At 39.2% G+C, this 23,841-nt stretch overlaps 1 protein-coding gene across 1 annotated transcript; it reads left to right on the top strand.

The window, feature by feature from the left end:
* Positions 1–600: 600 nt before the first annotated feature.
* Positions 601–23,351, top strand: LOC308102201 (uncharacterized protein; the record flags this gene model as incomplete). Its single annotated transcript, XM_080451802.1, has 6 exons — positions 601–769; positions 19,770–19,848; positions 20,106–20,215; positions 20,324–20,406; positions 20,964–21,160; positions 23,019–23,351. The coding sequence occupies 5 exons, from the start codon at positions 601–603 to the stop codon at positions 21,081–21,083; spliced, it is 561 nt and encodes a 186-aa protein (XP_080307928.1). The 3' UTR covers positions 21,084–21,160; positions 23,019–23,351.
* Between the last annotated feature and the right edge of the window lie 490 nt (positions 23,352–23,841).

Here is a 23,841-nt window from a genome sequence, read left to right on the forward strand (position 1 = left end):
TTACAAGCATTACATTCACCCATTCACACCGACAGCGGAGGAAACCATGCAAGGCCGTGCACCAGCCTGCTAATCAGGAGCAATTAGGGGTTCAGTGTCTAGCCCGGGATCAAACTGGGAACCTTGCGGTTTCCATCGGACCGCTTTACCGGCCACTCTACCCCTGAGCCACTGCCTCCCCAAGAAACATGATCATTCGTCATTTTGAGTACACTATCAATTTAAGTTGGCCTGCAAATATGATCATTTTCAACAGCATTCAGAATATATGTCAATGTTTCTGTGAATTATTTACACCATACATGAAGCCTTATAAGGCCACCTTCAAAGTCAGAGCATACCAACTTCTCCAAACAACACTAATCCTGCTGTCACTTTCTGCTGTGTCATCATTTCCCAATAGCTATGCAAATGTATGTTTTTATTCTTTTTGCAACAAAGCATTTTTGCAACAAAGCACAAAGGGCAGAACATACCAAAAAAAAGAGGAAGAGAGGCATATTTAAAAGAAAGACAACACTTCTCGTTTGTTCAGTGTGTTGAGAAGAGGTGGACCAGGGTCAACTACCTGCAAGATGACTTAAAGTCGTAAATGTAGAAATGGCTGTGGCTGAACATTATGGAAACGTTGAGCTCCAAGAGCAGGACGATGACTATGAAAACTTTGAGCTCCAAGAGCAGGACGATGACCATGATGATATCTACGCGAATGTTGAGACCAAGACTACGCCTGCAGCCCAGGACAAAGACTCACAGATTCCGCAGTCTGGTAAGAGATGTTACCAAATCAACCCTCTGTCATCTTACCTGCATGGGTATTGTTTAGAGGTGTAACAGTTAATCAAACAAATCAATTTAATCCATATTGGCTTCCCCCCCCCTGCAGTTCTTACAAATAGCTAAATTAGCAGATCGACCAGCTCACAATGCATCGTGAGCTTGTAGATTTATTATGTATTTTCGCTATATTTGTTTATGACACTGTTGTACAACAAAGAATACAATTAGGCATGAGATGAATCAATTGAATTATAAAAAATCTATTAGATGCTAATAAAAAAAATATGTATTTAAAGAAACGCTTGTCAATTATTCGATTGAATAATACGCTAAGAAAATAATCGATCAGCCCTAACTGTTTACTAAAACTATAAAGAGACCAGGGGAGGATGTACGTTACTTTACACATGTTGATAAAGCAGAGTAGCCTACAGTATACTGTAAACCACTGGTTCGCAAACAGTGTCGAGGAACCCTGGTGGGCTGTGAGACAAGTCCAAGTGTTCCTTGGGATTTTGTGACAACCACACAACATTAATGCAATATATACAACTACAAAAAGTTATGAACGATTCTACTATATCAGGACTTTAAGCACAGGACTTTTCTCAGTAGAGGCAAATTCTATCCCCTAAAAAAATATATATATTTTAACCCCTTTCAACCTTGCATCGCTATGGTGAAATGTTTACATTTGAAACGTTTTTTAGCAAGCCCTTTGCACACCTACAAAAACAGATACGTAAGAGAAGACCAATCTGGGGCCCAAAACACGACAGAAAAAAACTCCTGCACGCTTTCCTCAAATGCCAAAAAAGAATGGGAATGTAACAATGTTTCGGTCATTAGACCTTCACTTCTAAAATAATCTGATGAAGGTCTAATTACTGAAACATTGTCGCATTCCCATTCAAGTATTTTTTAGTATTTCAGGACAATGTGCAGGTGAGTTTTCTGTGTTTAAAAAAAAACTATACTGCATTATGTTTTTAAATAGCGAAGATTGCCGATCTGCAAGCTCACATGTGTCATGTGTTGTGAGCTTGTACACAGGCTATTTTCAATATTGTGGAAATTCTGTGAAAGTATTAAATGTGACTTTTGTGGTTAAACCTTTTATTTGGCATTTGTAAATAAAAACTAATCTTTACAGAATTATAAGAGTGAATTATAACAGCTGTTAGAGGCTATTCTGCAAAAAATATTAAAAAAAATATATAATAATAATTTTTTTTTTTTTTATTATACATTTTTTGTGGGGGCCCCCTGAGGTTGGGGGCCCGTTTCAATTGAAACGGGTGAAACATAGGAAAGGCCGCTACTCTATCCATCAGTCATGAATACATTTTCTCCCCCATACCGACCCGCCGACGTAGTCGATCCTTCATGGCACCAACGTCAATTTCCGATCCATCGACCATATCTGCAGTCTTCTGGCGCGGCTGTTCAACCCCCCCCCTACCCGCGTGCTCCCCCCCAGGACCCCCCCCAAAAGGGACCCCCCCCAGTGGCCCAAGGGGTCACTCATAATAATTGTATATCGACATATTTTGCGCATTCAGACAGAACAGTTGAGATTTCTTTAGGGCAGATCTCTGGCAATTGTACTTGAATTCTTATAATTTTAATGTTTATATGGTCTGTCAAGTTTATATTTTCATTTGGTATCAGTCATGAATTTATTATAATTTATTTTCTGTATCGATATCAAGTCTGTCTGTCTCTGTCTGTCTGTCTGTCTGCCTGCCTGCCTGCCTGCCTGCCTGCCTGCTACGTAATTCTCATCTCTGCTGACGTATTAATTGGATTCAGCATATGTGGGCACTAGGGACATCTTGGCACCAGGGAGAGTGGGCACTATGTGCATTGCCTGTGAGATTGTATTATTTATTAACATTGATTATTAACACAATTTTTCCCGGTGCCCAGTCTTCATGGTTCCCAGATTTCCCTACCGCCCACTCTTATCCACCCTAAGTGCCCACTCTTCCAAGTGTCCACATGTCCCTAATGCCCACTCGTCCAAGGTACCCAGTTAGCCCTATAGTGCCCAGGCTGTTACCGTTACTACATAAATACACACTGCAGTTATTTCCACACAGCCTATAATTTAAATCTATCTATCAACAGTTTAGCTGTTCATTCTTGCGCGATCTTCAAACGGAGGTATCCAGAGGTTCATTCATTTCATTGGTCTCTCTCTCTCTCTCTCTCTCTCTCTCTCTCTCTCTCTCTCTCTCTCTCTCTCTCTCTCTCTCTCTCTCTCTCTCTCTCTCTCTCTCTCTCTCTCTCTCTCTCTCTCTCTCTCTCTCTCTCTCTCTCTCTCTCTCTCTCTCTCTCTCTCTCTCTCTCTCTCTCTCTCTCTCTCTCTCTCTCTCTCTCTCTCTCGGATTTTTATACATTTGAAAACTTGTGAAATGGGACCTTCTGCATAACGAGTATTTTTACTTTTGGTATTTTAAGTACATTTTGATACCAATACTTGGGCTTTGTAGGATACTTTTACTCAAATTTGAATTCTAGACTTTTACATGTTACAGAGTAGGCCTATTTCTACATTGCAGTATTGGTACTTTTACTTTAGTAAAACATTTGAGTAATTTTTCCACCACTGATGCGTATACTATTCATGTGAGATGTGACAAGTGGGTTAATTAACGAGAAAACATCTGAGAAACCTGAGCATGTGAGCGTCTCTGAGTAGGCCTACGTGATTACTGACCCGTCAATCAACGTGTGCGCAACAGTGAGCTGTGATAGAACATCAACATTAATGTAATAATAATAATAATAATAATAATAATAGCTTAATAGTAGAAGTAATAATAATAATAATAGCATAATAATAATAACAATAGCGTAATAGTAGTTGTAGTAATAATAATAATATGGGTAATAATAATAATAAGGGTAATAATAATAATAATAATAATAATAATAGCGTAATAGTAGTAGTAGTAATAATAATAGCATAATAATAATAATAATAGCATAATAGTAGTTGTAGTAATAATAATAATATGGGTAATAATAATAATAATAATAAGGGTAATAATAATAATTTAAAAAATAATCATAATAATAATAATAATAAATTAAAACCCCTCAACATTCTAGCAGTATTATAAAATACAAGTGTCAGCATTAACAATGCAAGGAATAAATATAATAGCAAAAGAATAAAAATAATAAAATCAACAAGGCTAAAAAAACACTTGACTGAGGAGCAATTTATCCTTGGAAATATTCATACTATTGTCAGTAATATTACTGAGGTCACCTCATTTTTCATTTCAAATTATTACTTAACACACTAATTTAAAAAAAAAAGTTGGGTGAAAATATTCTGAAAGGATTTATTTATATGAAATACATACAATGTTTTGGTCTGGTTTCCTTTATTTATTTTTTGTATCCATAAAAATGACAGAGAGACAGAGAGAGTCTTAGAGAAACAATTCTAGACACTTTCCTCATGCTAATGTGGTCTAATCTACATTGAGTGCTATGCATTCAAATGTAATACTCAAACATGGACAGCGTCACACTGGTGTGACAATAGAGGCTCACGACACATCGCCACGCAATCCAGTGAGCGAGACGTCTCCGGTGCAAGGACAGATCAGCGTTGGCGCATTTCGGCACGCCATAAAAAGACCAGCGTGGCGTCAGCGGTCACGCTCGGTTGCTAGCTGGGATGTTCCCCGCTTTCCTAGGGAGAGCGGGGAACATAGGACCTAACCTAAACCTAACCCTAACCCTAACCTTAGTGGGGGAACATAGAACCTGGGGAACATAGGGATGACCCCCAAGCGTGCTATTAGCTTAAGCTATGAGCACATTAGTGTGAGCAGTAATAATAGAAGAAGCATTGGCTGCTGTAGCAGTGGTAAAAGTCAGCATCATTAGCAGAATCATCTCATAGGCCTATAGCACCAAAATATCATAGAGCAGCGCACAAAGCAGTAGATAAGCAGCAGATGACAGCTCGCAGCAGCTAGCAAAATGCATTGGTTCAGCAACCCTCTCTCCCTCCCTCCCCCGCCGCACCATGGCAGTAGCACGTAGCAGCCATGTTAGTGCGCATCAGTTTCTCTGTGAACGACAGATCGGTGATGCCATCTCTTCTCTTGAGAGAGAAGCAAGCAACCAGGTCTAGAAACCCAATCTTGAGATAAAGTGAACTACTTTGAACAAATACACGCTAAACTGGGGACCATAACAGACCCCCAAGCCCATCGTTGCTTACGATAAGGAAACGTGGCAACCCACTCACCGCCAAAGGGGAGAATTCTCCCCTTTTCAGTCAATGGTCTTTACCGCCAAAGGGGAGAATTCTCCCCTTTTAATTTTTTTTAAATTCTGTTTTTGAATTCCTAAAAAGTTCTCTAAGTTTCTATAAATTTATAACCCTAACCCTAATTAAAGAAAAAAAAAATATCCATTCACTTCAATGTTAAAAAATAAACGGACAAATAATTCACATTGTTTCTATAAAAAAATTATTAAAAACCCTGGCAGTGGGTGATTTTATTATGAAAAAACTTGTGTTGATTTAAGCAGCAAGTTGGTAAACTACCGTCAACCCAGAGCCATAAAGAGAGTTCTGATACTAGCGTCGACGACTCCCATTGTAAGAATGGAATGCGGAAGTGCTCTGTCTATCTCAATGAGACAGTCCCAATGTTTGGAACTATAGCCCACAGTAGACCGTTTGCGGCGAGATCAAGCGTGTCGTTACTCTCTTTCTACACTCTCTGGTCGACCATACTGAGATCGATCAATGACGAACGCCACTGCTTTTAAGCTGAACGTTTAGCAAGCGATTTTGCCATAATTTAATTTAGTTTTTACTTAAGTAAAGAACTAATACCACGTTTAGAACCAGTAGCACACAGCTGAGTAGCTACAATTAGCGCAGCACGGACAATATCAGCAAAGCAATAACCAGCAACCAAGAAACAGCAACGCTGTATGACCACCTACATGAACAAAATGAGACTATTCATGGTCAGCAGCATACGCAGGCAAGCAAAGGCAGCAGATCCGGCAGGATCCCAGCAGCAGCGCAGCAGCAGCGCAGCAGCAGCGTCGGCACGTCAGCACAGCGGGATAGCGCAACCAGAATGAACAGGTAGGCAGAGCAGTAGGGGAGACCGGAGACGAAAGTAACACTTTTTGTATTTGCCTTCATAATTCACAGACTTGAAATATCCTAGTCATCTTTTGTTATAAGAAACATATATATGTGCCCTAATTAATAATACAATTTTTAAGCTTTCACTAATAAGGACAAGACTAAAATATAAATTTTAATGCAATGAGTCACAGTGTTACGATTGCCCCCGTGACGGGGGCAGTTGTAACAGTGGTTGGGGCAATTGTAACACTGTAAAAATAAGTCATATTAACACACTTTATCTCAAATAAAAGCACATCACTAAGTAATATGTATTTGTTATAATTTAACATTTATTACAAATGTTTTATATACATAATTACAATTGTTTTTTAATTTTTGTTCAAATTATTTACTTTTCGCATGTATGTAATTTTTTATCTAAATGTATTTTTACTTTGAAATGTAGTGACATTTAGTGAAATATGTTCATTTACTAACCTAAAAGTATTTAATCCCAGACACAAAATCTGCTTGCATTGAAAACACTTCGATTCGTTTCAATTGCCCCCGATGGGTCAACCATGATAAAATCCCATATTCTAGATGCTGATGTTAATTTGTGACCAATAACATAGAGATACAATTAATCTAAGTTTAAATCAGCTGACATCTTATCTTTAGACAGCAGAAGGAAAATACCGTACACTCAAACATTTACGTTTACACCTCAAAATCCGTTTTTTGTTGAAAACTTCTGCTGAGATGAAATTATCATTCTATCCTTCCATAAGCAGAGAGAGGACCCTACTGAGCATGTGCACAAGAAGTCTCACCCCTCTAGCTCCTAATTAGAATTATTGAGTGTGTTACTTTTGCCCCCTGTTACTTTTGTCCCTGGTCTCCCCCTTAACCACCGACCAGGAGAAGAGAGCATGTGACTAATCACCTGATCGGTTGGCCCAATCCCTTGAGTTGCCTGGCCTGAACTAGCTCCGTAAACTGCGCCTCATTATGAACAAACTACTTTAAACACTACTTAATAGTGAACATTGCATTTAACGCCTATTATTTCTACAATTGCTACAATTTCTTCTTCTTGTCATTCTGGGCATAAACAAGAAGTTGAATATTTGAATGATATATTACATTACATTACATTACATTACATTACATTGCATTACAGTCATTTAGCAGACGCTTTAAATCCAAAGCGACTTACAATAAGTGCATTCAACATAGGTAGGGAACGAAAACTACTAATCGCCAGAAGTCTTAAGTGCATTTTCTGCAAAAACAAGCAACCAAGAGTATACCTAGCGCTAAGGTAAAAGTGCAATATATCAGCTACCTATTTCCTTAAACAGAACAAAAAAGCTAAATCAAATGAGCAGGAGCTAAAACAAATAATTGTATCGACTAAACAAGATCCAATAAAACAATAAAACAATAAAACAAGCGTTCGTACAACTAGTTAACAACAAGTAGGCCAGGCAAAGAGGAAGGGTACCTGGGCTGCCTTCTCCGTGAGGAAGGGGCGAATCCTCCTGATGTTGTAGAGGAGGAATCTGCAGGACCGTGTCACTGATGCGATGTTTGGCAAGAACGACAGTTGATCGTCCAGGGTCACACCCAGATTCTTCGCAGTCCGAGTTGATGTCACCACAGCCTTATCAATGGTGATGGCCATGTCTCGGTGCGGACAGCCCTTCCCCGGGAGGAACATCAGCTCGGTCTTGTCCAGGTTGAGTTTCAGGTGGTGCGTCGACATCCACTCCGAGATGTCAGCCAGACAAGCAGCAATGCGTGTCTCCACTTGTGTGTCAGAGGGGGGGAATGAGAGGATCAGCTGGGTGTCATCGGCATAGCAGTGGTAGGAAAAGCCATGGGAGTGGATGACAGCACCAAGAGATGTAGTGTAGAGGGAGAAAAGAAGAGGACCCAGAACCGAGCCTTGGGGAACCCCAGTAGTGAGCCTGTGTGGTTCTGACACAGACCCTCTCAACATCACCTGGTAGGAGCGACCCGTCAGGTAGGATGCAAACAGGGAGAGTGCAGAGCCTGAGACACCCATCCCCTCAAGGGTGGAGAGGAGGATCTGATGGTTCACTGTGTCGAACGCTGCAGACAGGTCCAGGAGTATCAGGACGGAGGAGAGAGTTCGCTCTAGCCGCATGGAGCGACTCTGTCACTGCCAGGAGGGCAGTCTCGGTCGAGTGACCCGAGACTGCCCGCACAGAGGACATATAGCACGCACAGAGGACATGTAGTGGTGAAACCTATATAAAACAAAACAAAAACATAATAATTTTCCTCAAAGGGTAAAAGGGGATCTGAGTCTATAAAGACACAAAACTCTGTAGAATATAAACATGTAATCAAAATAAGTGACAATGTACACTGTCTCTCTGGCATCTACTATATTATGTACTATGATATTGTAACAATCTAAACAACGCATGTCAACACACAGTGAACAGCTACACAAACCCAGCAGCTTCTCAGCACTTTACTGCACCATTATTTACTGCATATCAATGAACATAATTATTAGATGAATATGTATGAATATGACTTGTTAAATCCTGACAATTGTGGACAGACACACTGATGCTCATATTGTACTACCAGTAACTGATTAAGTAAATGAGCTGGATGGAATAATGCTATAAAGATAACAAATATTCAAAAAAAGATGACATTCCATCATGTTGAATAGAAAATAACATCCAAGAAACTATTGATGTTTATTTTATTCAGTCATGTTGATATTGTCAGATTATGTTATTCTTCTGCTTTACTATCCTTGTCATTGTCATCCTGGATTAGACTCAATGATCATACTATGTCATATCTAACCAGCTAACTCCAAAATATTTATTTTTCAAGAAATGAAAAAAAAAAAAAAAAATTGTTAGGAGGTTTTGTTCATTGATTGATTGAAATTTTTATTAGGCAAAATAATGTAAAACAACACATTTACATTTAAAATTTTGTCTAAAAGGTCCGACCAAAAAAGTCCTTGCGGACTTGTTTCCGTTGGGGTCTTTGAGTTAATTTCATAGACATATATAGTAGCAACCAAACAATCAACATAAAAATACAGAGAAAAAATACCACTATGTACAAAAAAAAGCATGAAAAATAAACAAGATATCGTCTGTGTCCAGCCGGGACCAGCTAACTCCATTTTCATTTATTTTATTTTTTTTTCATAAATCAACGCTATTGGACCCCCTCTACATCTCTGTAATTTTTTTTAAAAATAATAACATATGAAAAGTATTAAAAAGCGCCTCTGACGAAAACTCCTAACTCCATTGGACCCTCAAACTGTCCGTCAAAAACAAACAACTCCCCCCTCCTCTCAGGCTCTCAGAGAAGCTCTGCTCTGTATGAGGCAGACAGGGAGAAGATTTTTCAATGCTTTTGGGAGAACATAAACTGGGAAGAGAAGAGAATGTATGTGCAAGGTTTGATAGATGTCACCCCAGTAAAGAGGAGAAGGGTGTCTTCACAAAGGTCATCTGCTCGCGTTTTCTTTTTAAATGTTAATGGACAGAGAATGAGTGTGTGCAGGAGTTTGTTTCAAACATCTCCAAGAGCTCAAGGAGATCATGCCAAAAGACTTTCACAGCTTTTATGACAATCTAAAGCACTAAGAAACACCCACCACACACACGCAACACACAACACACAACAGTGTGATAATAAAATGTTGATAGGTATATGATAGGTAAATTCAACTGTGGTTGTTATTGTTAGTGCAGTAGGCTACAGATTTGATAGGCTACAGATTCTATTTTTCATGAATGTATTTTGTATTTATATGCCATTTATTTATTGTTGGTGTGCCATGATTGCTTTTGTTAAATACATGATTGAGTATTGAGGCAGAATTGTTTGTTGCACTCAACTGTAGAAGAACAACAGTGGTAACAGTTAGATCCATGGTTGTTTACAATGCATGTTAAAATAAAAGTACAGAATTCAGCTTGATCTATACTTAGTATATGAGAATGGCGCTCACCATAAATAGCTGATCTCCAAGCTCACAATGCGTTGTGATGTGTTGTGAGCTTTGAGATCCATTGCCAGCTGTTCTTATCAATGATGGACAAAACCTCCTAACTCCACTTGCGCTGGATTTGTGTTTGGACAAAACTCCTAACTCCACTTGAGCTGGATTTGGGTAAAGTGGTGATAATATAATGACACATGCAAGTATCTGATAATATATAAAGTCACAATACCAAGTTTGATTAGGCAGTATTGCTTTGTTTTAAAAAATATAAGGTTTTCTTCATTTTCAGAAAAATTGATATTTTGTTTTTCATTTCCTGAACAATTACCATTTTGGATTTAGCTGGTTCCGGCCGAACAGCAGAGATATACCAAAAAAAAAAGGGGAGGGGGGTCGTCTGTCTACCGGGAAACTGGTACTACCTCCTCTTATGGCCTCCAGAAAGATGAGTTTTTAGGGCTGTTTTAAATTAGCCCAGCGAACTGCATCATCATTGATAAGAACAGCTGAATGGACCTCCAAGCTCACTATGAGGTTGGAGGTCAAAAGGGGGTGGAGCCTGGAGTCAGCAAAACCAGCTAACTCCACCCCCCTTTGCTGGAGTTAGCTAGTTTTGTCAGAAGCACTTTTCAATACTTTCATTGGTTCAATATTTTTTTTACCAACACACAGGCGTAAAGGGTTTTCAGTAGCACTGATTTATGGAAGAAAATGCAAAAGCGGAAAAATGGAGTTAGCTGGTTCCTGGCGGACAGCAACGATATTATGTCTTAAACTAAAGGCATTTCCCCTGTATGAGTCCTCATGTGTCTTTTTAGAATACCCATTTCAGTAAAGCCTTTACCATAAACTGCACAAGAATAGGCCTTTAGCCTGTATGAGTCTTCATGTGTGTTTTTAGAGTACTTTTCTGAGCAAAGCCTTTACCACAAACTGTACAAGAAAATGACTTTTTGCCTGTATGAGTCATCATGTGTGTTTTTAGAGGACTTTTCTGAGCAAAGCCTTTACCACAAACTGTACAAGAAAATGGCTTTTCACCTGTATGGGTCCTCTTGTGCGTTTTTAGATTAACCATTTGACAAAAGCCTTTACCACAAACTGTACAGGAAAAGGGCTTTTCGCCTGTATGAGTCATGATGTGTTGTTTTAGATTACCTGTTTCAGCAAAGCTTTTACCACAAACTTCACAAGAAAGGTTTTTTTCGCCTGTATGAGTCCTCATGTGTGTTTTTAGATGACCTGTGCTAATACAACTTTTACCACATACGGCACAAGAAAAGGGCTTTTTGCCTGTATGAGTCATCATGTGTATTTTCAGAGCACTTTTATGAGCAAGGCCTTTACCACAAACTGTACAAGGAAAGGGCTTTTTGCCTGAATTTTTGCCTGTATGAGTCCTCAAGTGTGTTTTGAAATTACATTTTCTAACAAAGCTTTTACCACATACTGTACAAGAAAAGGTCTTTTTGCCTGTATGAGTCAACATGTGTGTTTTTAGATTAATTTTCTGAGCAAAGCCTTTACCACAAACTGTACAAGAAAATGGCTTTTTGCCTGTATGAGTCCTCATGTGTTTTTGTAGATCGCTTGTGCTAACAAAGCCTTTACCACATACTGTACAAGAGACGGCCTTTTTGCCTGTATGAGTCATCGTGTGTGTTTTTAGAGGACTTTTCTGAGCAAAGCCTTTACCACAAACTGTACAAGAAAAGGGCTTTTCACCTGTATGAGTCCTCTTGTGCGTTTTTAGATTAACCATTTGACAAAAGCCTTTACCACAAACTGTACAGGAAAAGGGCTTTTCGCCTGTATGAGTCATGATGTGTTGTTTTAGATTACCCGTTTCGGCAAAGCTTTTACCACAAACTTCACAAGAAAGTTTTTTTTCGCCTGTATGAGTCCTCATGTGTGTTTTTAGATGACTTTTCTGAGCAAGGCCTTTACCACAAACTGTACAAGAATAGGGCTTTTCGCCTGTGTGAGTCATCATGTATTTTCAGAGTACTTTTCTGAGAAAGGCCTTTACCACAAACTGTACAAGAAAAGGGCTTTTCACCTGTGTGAATTATTGTGTGACTCTTCAGATTTCCCTTTCCATTAAACATTTTACCACATTCTGTACAACTAAAACTTTTCTTCCCTGTGAGACTCCTCATGAAGTGAGTTTGTTTCGATGATTTCAGGTCCTGGAGCAGCTTGCGCTGTCCTCCCATATTTTGTTTCTTGTGTGATTTCAGTGTGTTTAAAGCTGACTGATCTCCCCTAGTCTCCTCCCACTCAGCATCACTGTCTTCAGTCTCCGATTCAGAACAGTGTGACGAGAGGAGCTGGTCATCACTAGATGGTTGTGATGTTCCACAGTCCTCTACATCAGCTTGTGTTTTCATGTGTTCGGTTGAGGTGCTGGCTACAGGCTCTGTCTCTCTGTTTTCATCATCATCTTCACTTTTCACTGCTAGTAATGTCAACGTTGACCCACCAGCCTCTTCTGGTCTTTGAAGTAGCTCCTCCGGTTCTTCTTTAATCTGTGGAGGTTCTGGTTCCTCCTGGACCAGACTGAGGCGCCGCTCCTCTTCAGGTGAAACCTCCTCTTTACACACAGGTACGTGCAGGAAGTCTAGGAAAAAGATACAATGAGACTCTATAAAAAGGTTTGAATCTTGAACCTCCCCGGCAGTACCTCAGTGACCAGTTGTGTCTGGAAAAAATGTAGTGTGGCCGTTGTCTGTTTACATTGCAGCTCTCATGATGAAGATGCAAGACAAGCTGAATGAGAGGCAGTCCCTATTATTGCCAGACCCAAGGGGTCGGGCTTACATGAGGCTTTGTATCTGTTTCGTCCATACATGGGCAGGGGTCATTTGTCCTCCGGCCCCAGCCAAAAAAAAGTTTGTGACGTCCCCTTTCGTCATACATGGGCAGGGGTCATTTGTCCTCCGGCCCCAGCCAAAAAAAAGTTTGTGACGTCCCCTTTCGTCACGAACTATTCATGACATTATGAACTTCAGTTATGAAGTGGTTTGTAGGTGTGTTACATACTAGGACTTCATTTTGGGTCTGGCAGAACCAGGTCTCCTGGTCTTGTTTTGAAAATAATTACTGGTAAATGTTAGATCAGTGAGTCTTCTGCAGCAGGTTAGTTAATACTGAAGTAGAACTGCACAGCTTCAGTGAACCCATTAATACTTTTACAACCATCGTCCAATTCATGGTACGTTTAGATAAATGCAGGGGTCAATGCATCGATGTAGTCACATTGTTAATGCTTAAATCGATGACCAGATTCATATTGGTTCATCTTTACACCCTCACTACCGGCCCACTTTCAACAATAAAATAAATAAAGAGAGAGTGCTTAAAACTTACTGAGATCCAGGTGGTCTTCAGGTTCCTGTTTAAGGTGGTCTTCAGGTTCCTGTTTAATAGAAACAGTCCTGGCTGGAGAACTGATCTTCACCTGCAGACTGGACTCCACACACTGATCTGGAATGAAGGAATACAATACGCACTTCAAAAACACTTTGATGTGACATAAATAAGGACTTTCATAATAAGGACTTTGATGTGACATGAATAAGGACTAGAGACTATATATAGAACTTTAGAAGTAGGTATAATAATATTGTTGCTGTGAGATGGAAACCTAATATGTCCAAACTGTTACTTTTCAGAATTCAAATTCAGAAATGGCAGATCAAAAGCTTGCAGATCGGCTATTTTTGCTACTTTTGTGTGACACTGTAGTATGAAGAATTAGGGCATTCATTTACCAAAAAAAAACAAAACATAAAAAGGTTAAAATATGGAGATACAAGGTTTCTGTCCGACAGCAACAATATGCAATAACGGAAACACAGCTGCTATAATGGAAAAGTGAGAATCATGTAGATCTCAAGATTCACATGGTGTGGCTCCAATGATGATCTCTGACTTCATGTGACCACATGGATTAAGATTCTCCATCGTAGAGACATATTTACATCTATTGGATTCCATAACTGTGTGTGTGTGTGTGTGTGTGTGTGTGTGTGTGTGTGCGTGTGTGTGTGCGTGTGCGTGTGCGTGTGCATGTATGTGTTAGGGTTCTACCGATTATCGAAACGGCCAATTATCGGGGCCGATATTGATGGTTTTTATCAATATCGAAAAAATAAATAAATCAAAGCGTCGCTGATGAGCCTAACATGCCACTTCATTGACCAAAAATGGAGCAGAAAGCAGGTGGTTTTAAATACAAGGGTGTTGGAGGGGTCCCACACTGGGGATTATATTAAAGATGTGTTCCTGGGCATGCTTGACAACTGGGGTATCAACAAAGACTGTGTAGCGCTTGTTCTTCGAGACAGCGACACCTCAGCTGTACAGCACACACTACAACTGGTGGTGAACGATGGCCTGTCAAGTCAGAGAGCAGTTATAGACATCATTGCCATGCTGAAGAGGTGTAATACCCATTTCCATCACTCAGTCATTGCCAAGCAACGTCTTAGTTACTTTGTAGATTAAGATTTAGAATATTATAAACAAAACACACATTAACCACTTCAGCCTTATATATACATTTCGGCCATTTGAAAATAGCAGATCTACAAGCTTGTAGATCTACTATTTTCCAAAGATTTTTATACATTTGAAAATTTGTGAAACAGGACATTCTGCATAATGAGTAGTACTTTCTACTTTAAGTCAGAGTCCTGCAACCGTTTGACGGGTCAAAACGGGTGTAAAATATACTTTTATAAGTTCACGGGTACGGGGACGGGCGTTTCTGAACTAAACGCGGGTGGGTAACATTTTATTGTGAAAATCAGAGAGCACTGTCTCCGCCCAAACAACGTCACTTGTGTAACTTAGCACAGCACAACGTCATGGAGCACGCTGGTCAGTTATCTTAACTCACAAAAACACATTGAACATCCTGTTAAACCTTCAAATTAAAATCATCTGAAAATGTAGACAATGACACATGCGTAGTGCGTATGTGCGCGTTAGCGCGTGTGGCTAAAGCTCGCTCCTCCGTCTTCACTTGATTTCTGAACGAACCTGACCACTGAATGTAGCTCTATTGTTGAAGGCTGCTATGCTATCCTTTTCAACACATTTCAACACACTTTTAAATTGAGTGACTGTCTGTAGGCTATTTACATTTTACTCTGCATGTAATCACGGGTAAACAGGCGGACAACAGGTCCATTATTTGACGGGCGGTTCTGGTTCGTATTTTGAAATAATCACGGCCACGGGTGGCGGGTCGATCTACTCTGCAGATCTGATTATTGACGGGCAGTGCGGGTTCTCAAAATTGGACTCGTGCAGGATTCTGCTTTAAGTATATTTTGATACCAAAACTTTTGTCCTTTTATTTTTTATTACAAAAAAATGTAATTCCAGACTTTTACATGTAACAGAGTATTTCTGTATTACAGAATTGATACTTTTACTTAATACGCAAACCCTCTGTAGCCAATAAATTAATTAACACTACAGCTGTGGTGGTGTTGTTTTTGTTTGAGGCGTAACAAACTTAAGCCAAAATGACGACGCTAAAATAGAAGTGAGTAGCCTCACCTCAGCCTATCATTATTATTATAGGACAATCCACAATTATTTATACTAGCATGTTTTGGGCTGAACCAGTCATCAGATTGAACTAATATACCGTCGCATCTGGGAAAAGTATCCGCTGGTTGAAGCTGCTTTGGTCGACGATGTTTTTGTTTGGTTTGCTGTTGTGTAGAGTAGTAGAGTATGGTACTGAAAGTAGCAGATCTACAAGCCCAGCGTGCTCTGCTGAACAAAATATATCATTACACCAGCAACGTGCTTTTTGATTTTTGGGCGGTGAAACCGCCCCTATATGTGAGGTTTGGATTATTTGCACCCCCCAACCCTGCGCTGTGATTGGCCACCAGTGTACCCCCCTAACCCTGCACCGTGATTGGCCAATCACAGTCTATTCAGGACTGTGATTGGCTAGTGAACACATGACACATGTGCATAGCCCTATAAATAGGACTATGCACTTAAAAAAAACACATTTATGGTTTAAAAAAAAACAAAAACATTTATGGGTTTTTTTAAGTTAGGGGTGTACTTTTCTTTAAGTGAACTTCCATCACTGTGATGACCACTGTGACCACACCGCCCACTTCACACTGGGTGTGATTTTTTCATATCGGGGAGAAATTTCACCGATACAATATGATCCGATATAGCCAAATAAGGCCATATCGGGTACCGAGATTGGTGACCGATATATCGGTCGGACACTAGTGTGCATTAGGATCGGTACCCAGGCTTTTTGGTGTGCATTAGTCAAGAGAAGGACTTACTGGCTTGCCTCACTCTCTCTCACACACACACACCCTGCTGAAAAAACCAGCACAAACCAGCTTATGGTGGTTGCTGGTTTTAGCTGGTTTTAGCTGGTATTAGCTGGTCTTAGCTGGTCTTAAGCTGGTTTAGATGGCATACCAGGCTGGACAAGCTGGTCAGGCTGGTCAGGCTGGTTTGCCAGTGTAGTTGGTTAGCTGGTCACTAAGCTGGTTTCTGCTGGTCTTTGCTGGTCAGCCAGCTGGCTGGCTGGACTGACCAGCAAAGCCAAGCTGGTAGCTGGTCTTTGCTGGTCAAATGGGTGGACTGCCCAGCAAAGACCAGCTTACCAGCTAGACTTAGCTGGTCAGATGGCTGGACACTGGACAGACCAGGAAAGACCAGCTTAGCAGCTGGTCAAGTTTGGTTAGATCAGTGGTTCTCAACATGTGGATCGGGACTCCCAGGGGGGTCCCCACGTGATTTGGGGGTGGTCCCCAGATGACAGTGAAGTGATAATTTAAGGACCTTTAAGACCTTTTTAATGCTTAATTGCATGTCATGTAAATGTGTATTTTTTGTAAACACTGAATAATTCCAGTAAAGTATATTTTAAAAAAAAGAAAAGAAAAGTGTTGAGAACCACTGGGTTAGATCACTGTTTCCCAAACAGTTGGTTGGGACCTATTTGTCCCAGGAAAGGTCCCTTTTTTTCCCGTTTCCTACAAAAATATATTATATTATTCTTTCAAAAGATTTCCCACCCACAAATCTAAAATCTTCATAAATAAAAAAAATATATTTAAGATTTCTCAAAATAATTTAATTAATAAATAAAAAAGAAGAAATTCCATCAATTAATAAATAAAAAACACACACAGTGAAAATAGCAGATCTACAAGCCCGGGACGCGTTGTGAGCCTTCAGATCTGCTATTTTAACTGTTTGGATCCGGGGAGACATCATACCTGCCAACATTAGACTTTGAAGATTTTCTTCAGTTACAATTGCCCCAACCAGTATATATACAGCATATTATTATTATTATTATTATCATCATTATTATTTTTATTTCTTGTCCTTTTCTTGTGATGTGACACAAATAATATATGTAATAATAATTATTATTATTATTATTAATATTAGTTTTAAAAAGGGTAATAATAATAATAATAATAATAATAATAATAATAATAGTAATAATAATAATAATAATAATAATAATAATAAATTATTATTATTATTATTATTATGACAACATGCATCCAATGACTTATTTACTTAATATGGCAAATGGCAAATAATATGCTAGATTGATTCTAAATAACACTTGGTGACCAAAATGAACAGATCTAAAGATCTACATCTTGTCGCAATTTGACACGTTGTGAGCTTGTAGATCTGTTGTTTGTTTTTTACAAGCAATGCATTCTGGGCCATGAGCAGTGTTGCCATATCTGCTTATTATAAGCGACTTTGGTCTTGTTTTTCTGTAAAGTTGCTTGTAAATATTGGTAGTTGCGGGTTGCTTTTTTGGGGGGGCTTGTTTCTAAAGTGTAGTTATTTGGGCTTGCTTCCATTTAAAACATTTGTTTAAACCAGTTCTCAAACATTTGCATGTCAAGGTCAAGGTCTTTTTTCAAATTAATGTCTTTTTTCCGCAGACCCCCATCTGTTTCAAATAATATTCCAAATATTTCACCTTTTCTTTTTGAAAACGGCAGATCTACAAGCTCACAACGTGTCGCAAATGCGACGCACGGTGAGCTTGTAGATCGGCTATTTTCAAAGAGCCAATGTGTGGTTTAAAGTGCAGACTTGTTTTCATAGACCTGGCTCCTTATTTCTCTCACACAATCTGGCAACACTGGCTGAGCGCTCGAGAGATTGGCTGGCTCGCGACGCAGCGGGAAGATGGGAAGACTGTCTAAAGAAAGTTAGACAAATTGTGTTGCTTTGGATTCATCAAAAGAATTATAAACCGGCTTCAGAGAAGATAAAAGAAAGGAGAAGATAAAAGAAAGAAGAAGAAGCGGCGGACATTTTAGGTGAGTGTTGACACACAGAAATACTATTTATGTAGGCTTTTTAGCCTACTATTACTGTATTGAAGTGCGTAGGCTGCATGTCTGGATGTTTTTGAAGTCAATCACAAGTCATCATGACCCAACTCTATGGTCAGGACACATTGTTTAGTTATTTAATTTGTCTTGATAAAGGGATTATGACAATAATTACAAGAAATGATAGTGGGATATACAATATAATTTATGATATAGGCTACTGTCTGTACTGTGTGTGTGTGTGTGTGTGTGTGTGTGTGTGTGTGTGTGTGTGTGTGTGTGTGTGTGTGTGTGTGTGTGTGTGTGTGTGTGTGTGTGGACACACGCTTTCAGTGATGAAGCTACAGAGTGTTTTAATAGCCTATCCCGTGAACTCTGAACATTAATGATTCGCTTATCTCTCTGTGTGTGTGTGTGTGTGTGTGTGTGTGTGTGTGTGTGTGTGTGTGTGTGTGTGTGTGTGTGTGTGTGTGTGTGTGTGTGTGTGAGAGAGAGAAAAAATAACCCAGGAAGAGAGAACCATTATGTGTTTTGCCACCCCCCTCCCACAAAGAGAAGAAAACAGTTTGAAGGTAAAGTGATATTGTTTTGTTAAATATTAAAGTAATCATTGCTTGTTCAGTAACAGGGGTCTCCCAGACTCTCCACCTATTTAGTAAGCCGAAAATGCATGTCCAGGAATACCAAATTTAACCAATCAGAACTCATACAGGATACAGGATAAATAAGTGCAATTGGAAGTGATGACACAAAGAAGTGGGCATACAAAATTTGAAACTGAATTGTCTACTTAATTAAAGAGATGGAGAGACCCCTGCTTTAACCCATTTAGACCAGGAACGCATCTGTGTAATTTTTTTGATTTCTTTGGCTATTCAAAAATAGCAGATCTACAAGCTCATAGCGCGACACCGAGTGGCGCGCTATGAGCTTGTAGACATGCTATTTTTGAATACATATTTTTTAAAGCGAACATTTGTACCTCAAATCTTTTTCCTTTTATGTTCAAAAAAACTTTTAGGATTTAGAGAACATTTTTAGAATCGGCCTCAGGTCTTAATGGGTTAAAGCTGCACTATGTAACTTTCCTCTTCTTCAAGTGCTGTAACCTTTTACCATTGAGCTAATAGAGCCTGCCTGCTTGCTCAGGTGATACATTGAATATTGACCATGAGATCAAAATTCATGTCAGATCCTGTCTGTGTCTAGGTGAGAGCAGGGAGACGAAATACAACCACCCCAATTGTATAAGTTATATAGTATTATTTGTATTAACATACTCTAACATACAGATTGTATAAGTTATATTGTATTAATATACTCTACGATACAGATTGCATAAAATTACATTTTATTCCACTTAAACTTTCTAACAAAAAAACATCTTGTTTTATCCAAAATATATCACTTGCACTACCTTTAGACTCTGACTCGTCTGAATACGGTGGAGATGCTGTTGTACCCCAAGCTATCCACGACGAAATGTACAGTCGTACCCAGAAGAAGGCCAAAGAGTTGGACCTGGACCTACAGCATCTTAAAACTAAGTAAGCAATGACAAATTTTAACGAAACATTTGCATGAGTTTGCTCTTCTCTTTTTGTATATATCTATATGTTGGTTATTTGTTCTAATTTTTTTACTTAGATCTTGACCACAAATGTTAAAAAAAAAAACATTATATAGAAAGCATGTTATATGGAGTGGACAGATGCTAGGTTCATTATTAAACTGGTATCCTACTAAGGCATACATCAATTCAGTTTTTATTTTTTATTTTTCCGTACCCTGTTCATGCTTTAAGATGCAACAAATTAGAGATTGCAAAACAGAAACTGGAGGAAGGGCCCCAATATAGCTCTGCAGCAAAGCCTGACGTCCCTGCTGCAGATAAGCAAACCAGTGACAGCATAGGTGTGTTTAGACAGTGATACTGTTCTATGGAAAATGGTGACAATGTGTACAATATAAGTACTGTGATACTGCCAAAAGGAGCTTAAATATGATTCTCTACATTTTCAGTTGCAACTCCCTCCGTTTCCTCTTCCCCTGAGTCAGACGATTTGGCATCGACACCTGGGATGTTTGACACCAACGGTGACGAGGTATTGAAGAAACATACTGTGTAGGAGAGTGGTTCTTAAAAATAGGGTCCCCAGGGGGTTCCACAGTGTCCCCAGCTAAATAAGAAACAGTTAAGCACAAAAGCACTATTTCAAAAATAGGCAACGTGTCATGATGCATCGTGAGCTTGTAGATCAGCTATGTTTAGCTATTTCTGAACTATTTTTGAACAGTTTTGCCTATGGCATGCACAAAATAGGGATGCCAGGCATAAAGGGTTATTACCAGCTAGAATGTAATCCAATGACAATGTACTGTATAATAATTAATTTAACTCTCCCCACCTACAGTATAGACAGTTGTAGAATTCTGTACTAAATCTAATCCAACAATTAACATCTTCTCTATTGGAGGTCCATGGCACCAACTCTTTTACAAATGGGGTCAACATTTGGGGGTCCTTGACATGAAAATGTAATTTCTTTACAGTAAACTCTGTTTGAAGTGTGCCTGCTTTTGTCCAAAATGAAAGTCTGGGAAATGTCATGGTAAAATGTGTTTTAATTTCTAAAACATGTCTTGTTTTCTTCTGTTTCAGGTCCACATTGGCTCTGGTGTGTGGCTCCAAAAGGAGATCTGGAAGATGGTGGCAGCAAACACCAAGGACTCCCTGTTCATGAAGGAGCTTGCTGTTGCCATTTGGGGAACAAGAACCTGAAGACCATGAGCCTTACAAACAAAGAATGCCCCACTAGCAAGGGCGAGGTCAAACCCTCCTGACCCTAGGACTCAGAGGTATGTTTACTGAGGGGTGGGGGTGGGGGGGGTTTCATTATGACTTGATCTCATAATTCAATCTGTTTTGGCTCTGTGCATGACTGTAGTTCTCTTTTCCAGAAGGTGGAATTCCTGTTAGCGTTACTGTTCATACCTTCATTTGGTTGTCTCAGTGGCATCAATTTCAACCAGAAACTCATATAGAGATGTTGGGTGTTTCCAATGTATATCTGCTGCCGAGCCAATCAACTGAAGCTATGAAAAACTGAACGGGAAATGGGAATGTCACCTTCTGGAAAAGAGAACTACAGTCATGCACAGAAGCCTATTATTAGTTTATTATGCAAGTCTTATTAGTTTATTATGCAAGCCTTATTAAGCTTATTAATCAATCATAAAAGAAAATACTCTATTGTAATAAAATAATCGATTTTAGGGCTAAAACAAATGCCGATCTACAAGCTTGTAACTTGTTGGACGCGTTGTGAGCTTGTAGATCAAAAAAGTTATCAATAGAATAATCGTGTAGAATAATTGATAGTGGCAGCCCTACATGCATGTGTGGCAGGGGTAGCTTTTTCCCCCCAATTGTTGTTGTCCATTGTAGCCATCTGGCTTATTGCCTGCCCACTGCCCACCCACCTTTTCCATTCAAATGCATTTTCCATAACTGAAACAGGGGTTTAAAAAACCACTTCACCCCATTTTAAATTCATCTTCATATAAGTGGTCCTCACTAATACACATTTTAAGATGGCACCATTTATGTCTACTCACTCTGTGTTTCATTGATGGTTCGTGGACAGTTTAGAAACCTGCCTACCTTTGACATCATCGGTAGGCAGGTTTGGTCATTTTGAACAACATTTTTAACTTTTTTATTTGTTAATTATTAATGCAAGAACAATGGCTTCTACTTCTGGCATGCAAACTTTCCAGGCAGAGACAAACTGTAGTTTCTATTAGCTTGGAATTTCCATTGGTGATGTCACTGGTAGGCAGGTTTCTGAACGAGTAGACAGAAATATTGCCATTGTATAATGAACATTAGCGAGGACCAGTTATATGAAGATAAGGTTGAAAATGGGTGAAGTTTAAGTTACATTAAAGGATCTACACCATGAATTTAAAAAAAATATTTGATATTTAATATCATAATGGTGTATGTCCCTCTGAGCCTAAATCATCACTCAGATATACTCATCCCAAGTCAATTGTCTCTGGCTTATACAGCACTTTCAGCTGCAATACCAAAACGTCCTCTTGGGCAGGGGGGGGGCTACTGAGCAATTCTGTCTGTTAATACAAAAAAATATTTTAAAAAAATATTTAAAAAAAAACAAAAATGGAAAAATTCTGCATAAAAAGAAGCATCTAAGAAAAATACAAAATCGAAAAAAAAACACTTTGAACATTTTTGAACAATTCCACCAAGTGTTTGAGGTGCCTGTTTCACCCACTTCCGGGGGGCGGAGCCAAAATCCGAGCCCGAAGTATTTGTTCGTAGACCCCCACTTAGGGGGGGTAGAAAAAGTTTCGGAGCGATTCGGGCACTTTTCATTTAACATTGGGTTTGCCATCATTAATGTTTGTGACATCAGAAACATTTCCATTCTGAGATCGCCTGTTCAGACACGCCCATTCTGGAAATCCATGAAATGAGAAGGAATGACTGAATTTAAAAGAAAAACATTTTTTGGGGTACAAGAGACACTGGGGACCCCAAAAAATACAAAAAACAAGAAAAAAGTGATTTTCATGGTGTAGACCCTTTAAGTTATTCTCAAAACATCACAATTCATACAACTCATCCCATGCATGTCTAAGCTAATTATATTTGTTTTATTGGTGGGGGTTCTTGTTTGTTTTCTTTCAGACTGTTTCCATTGGTGGCTGGAGGGGCAGATCATTAATGGGGAAGATCTCACAAAGAGGAAGAAGGCCATGGGGAGATACATTTCAGAAAAAAATCCAGGACATCAATAGAAAGGACAAGAAATTGTATGTCTGTGTATGGGGGGGGGTGATATGGGGGTAATGCGTTATAGCGCCACCAGCAGGCCGATTTTTGCAAAAACATTTTTGGCTACAACTCTTGCAGATGTTTTCCAAACATCACACAAATCGGTATACAATATCTCCATAGTCATGTGATCAAGACAGATCTGTCAGATTTTTCATATTCTCTCACTCTTTTCCAGTCATTTGAACACTGTGTGTGTGTGTGTGGTGTGTGTGTGTGTGTGTGTGTGTGTGTGTGTGTGTGTGTGTGTGTGTGTGTGTGTGTGTGTGTGTGTGTGTGTGTGTGTGTGTGTGTTCCTCAGGTTGAAGTTTATGAATGTATTTGTTTATTTACATAATTATTTGTTATTTGTTATTTGGATTTTGCTCACTTTTATATAGGCTACTGTAGGCTACTGTTTTTAAAATATACCACGTGCTGTGGGCACCTGGCTGAAATTCACCATGATCATGCATCCTCTCCAGCAAAGTTGGTCACTGCATATCCAGAATACACCTGAATACACATAAATACCAGATAGCAGCTTAAACCAGCTTAAACCAGCTACCAGCTTAAACCAGCTTAAACCAGCTACCAGCTAAACCAGCTAAACCATCATAAATACCAGCTACCAGCTTAAACCAGCTACCAGCTTAAACCAGCTAAACCATCAAAAATACCAGCTACCAGCTTAAAC

The sequence above is a fragment of the Gymnoscopelus braueri genome (assembly GCF_963280865.1).
Source record: "Gymnoscopelus braueri genome assembly, chromosome: 15".
Taxonomy (NCBI): domain Eukaryota; kingdom Metazoa; phylum Chordata; class Actinopteri; order Myctophiformes; family Myctophidae; genus Gymnoscopelus; species Gymnoscopelus braueri.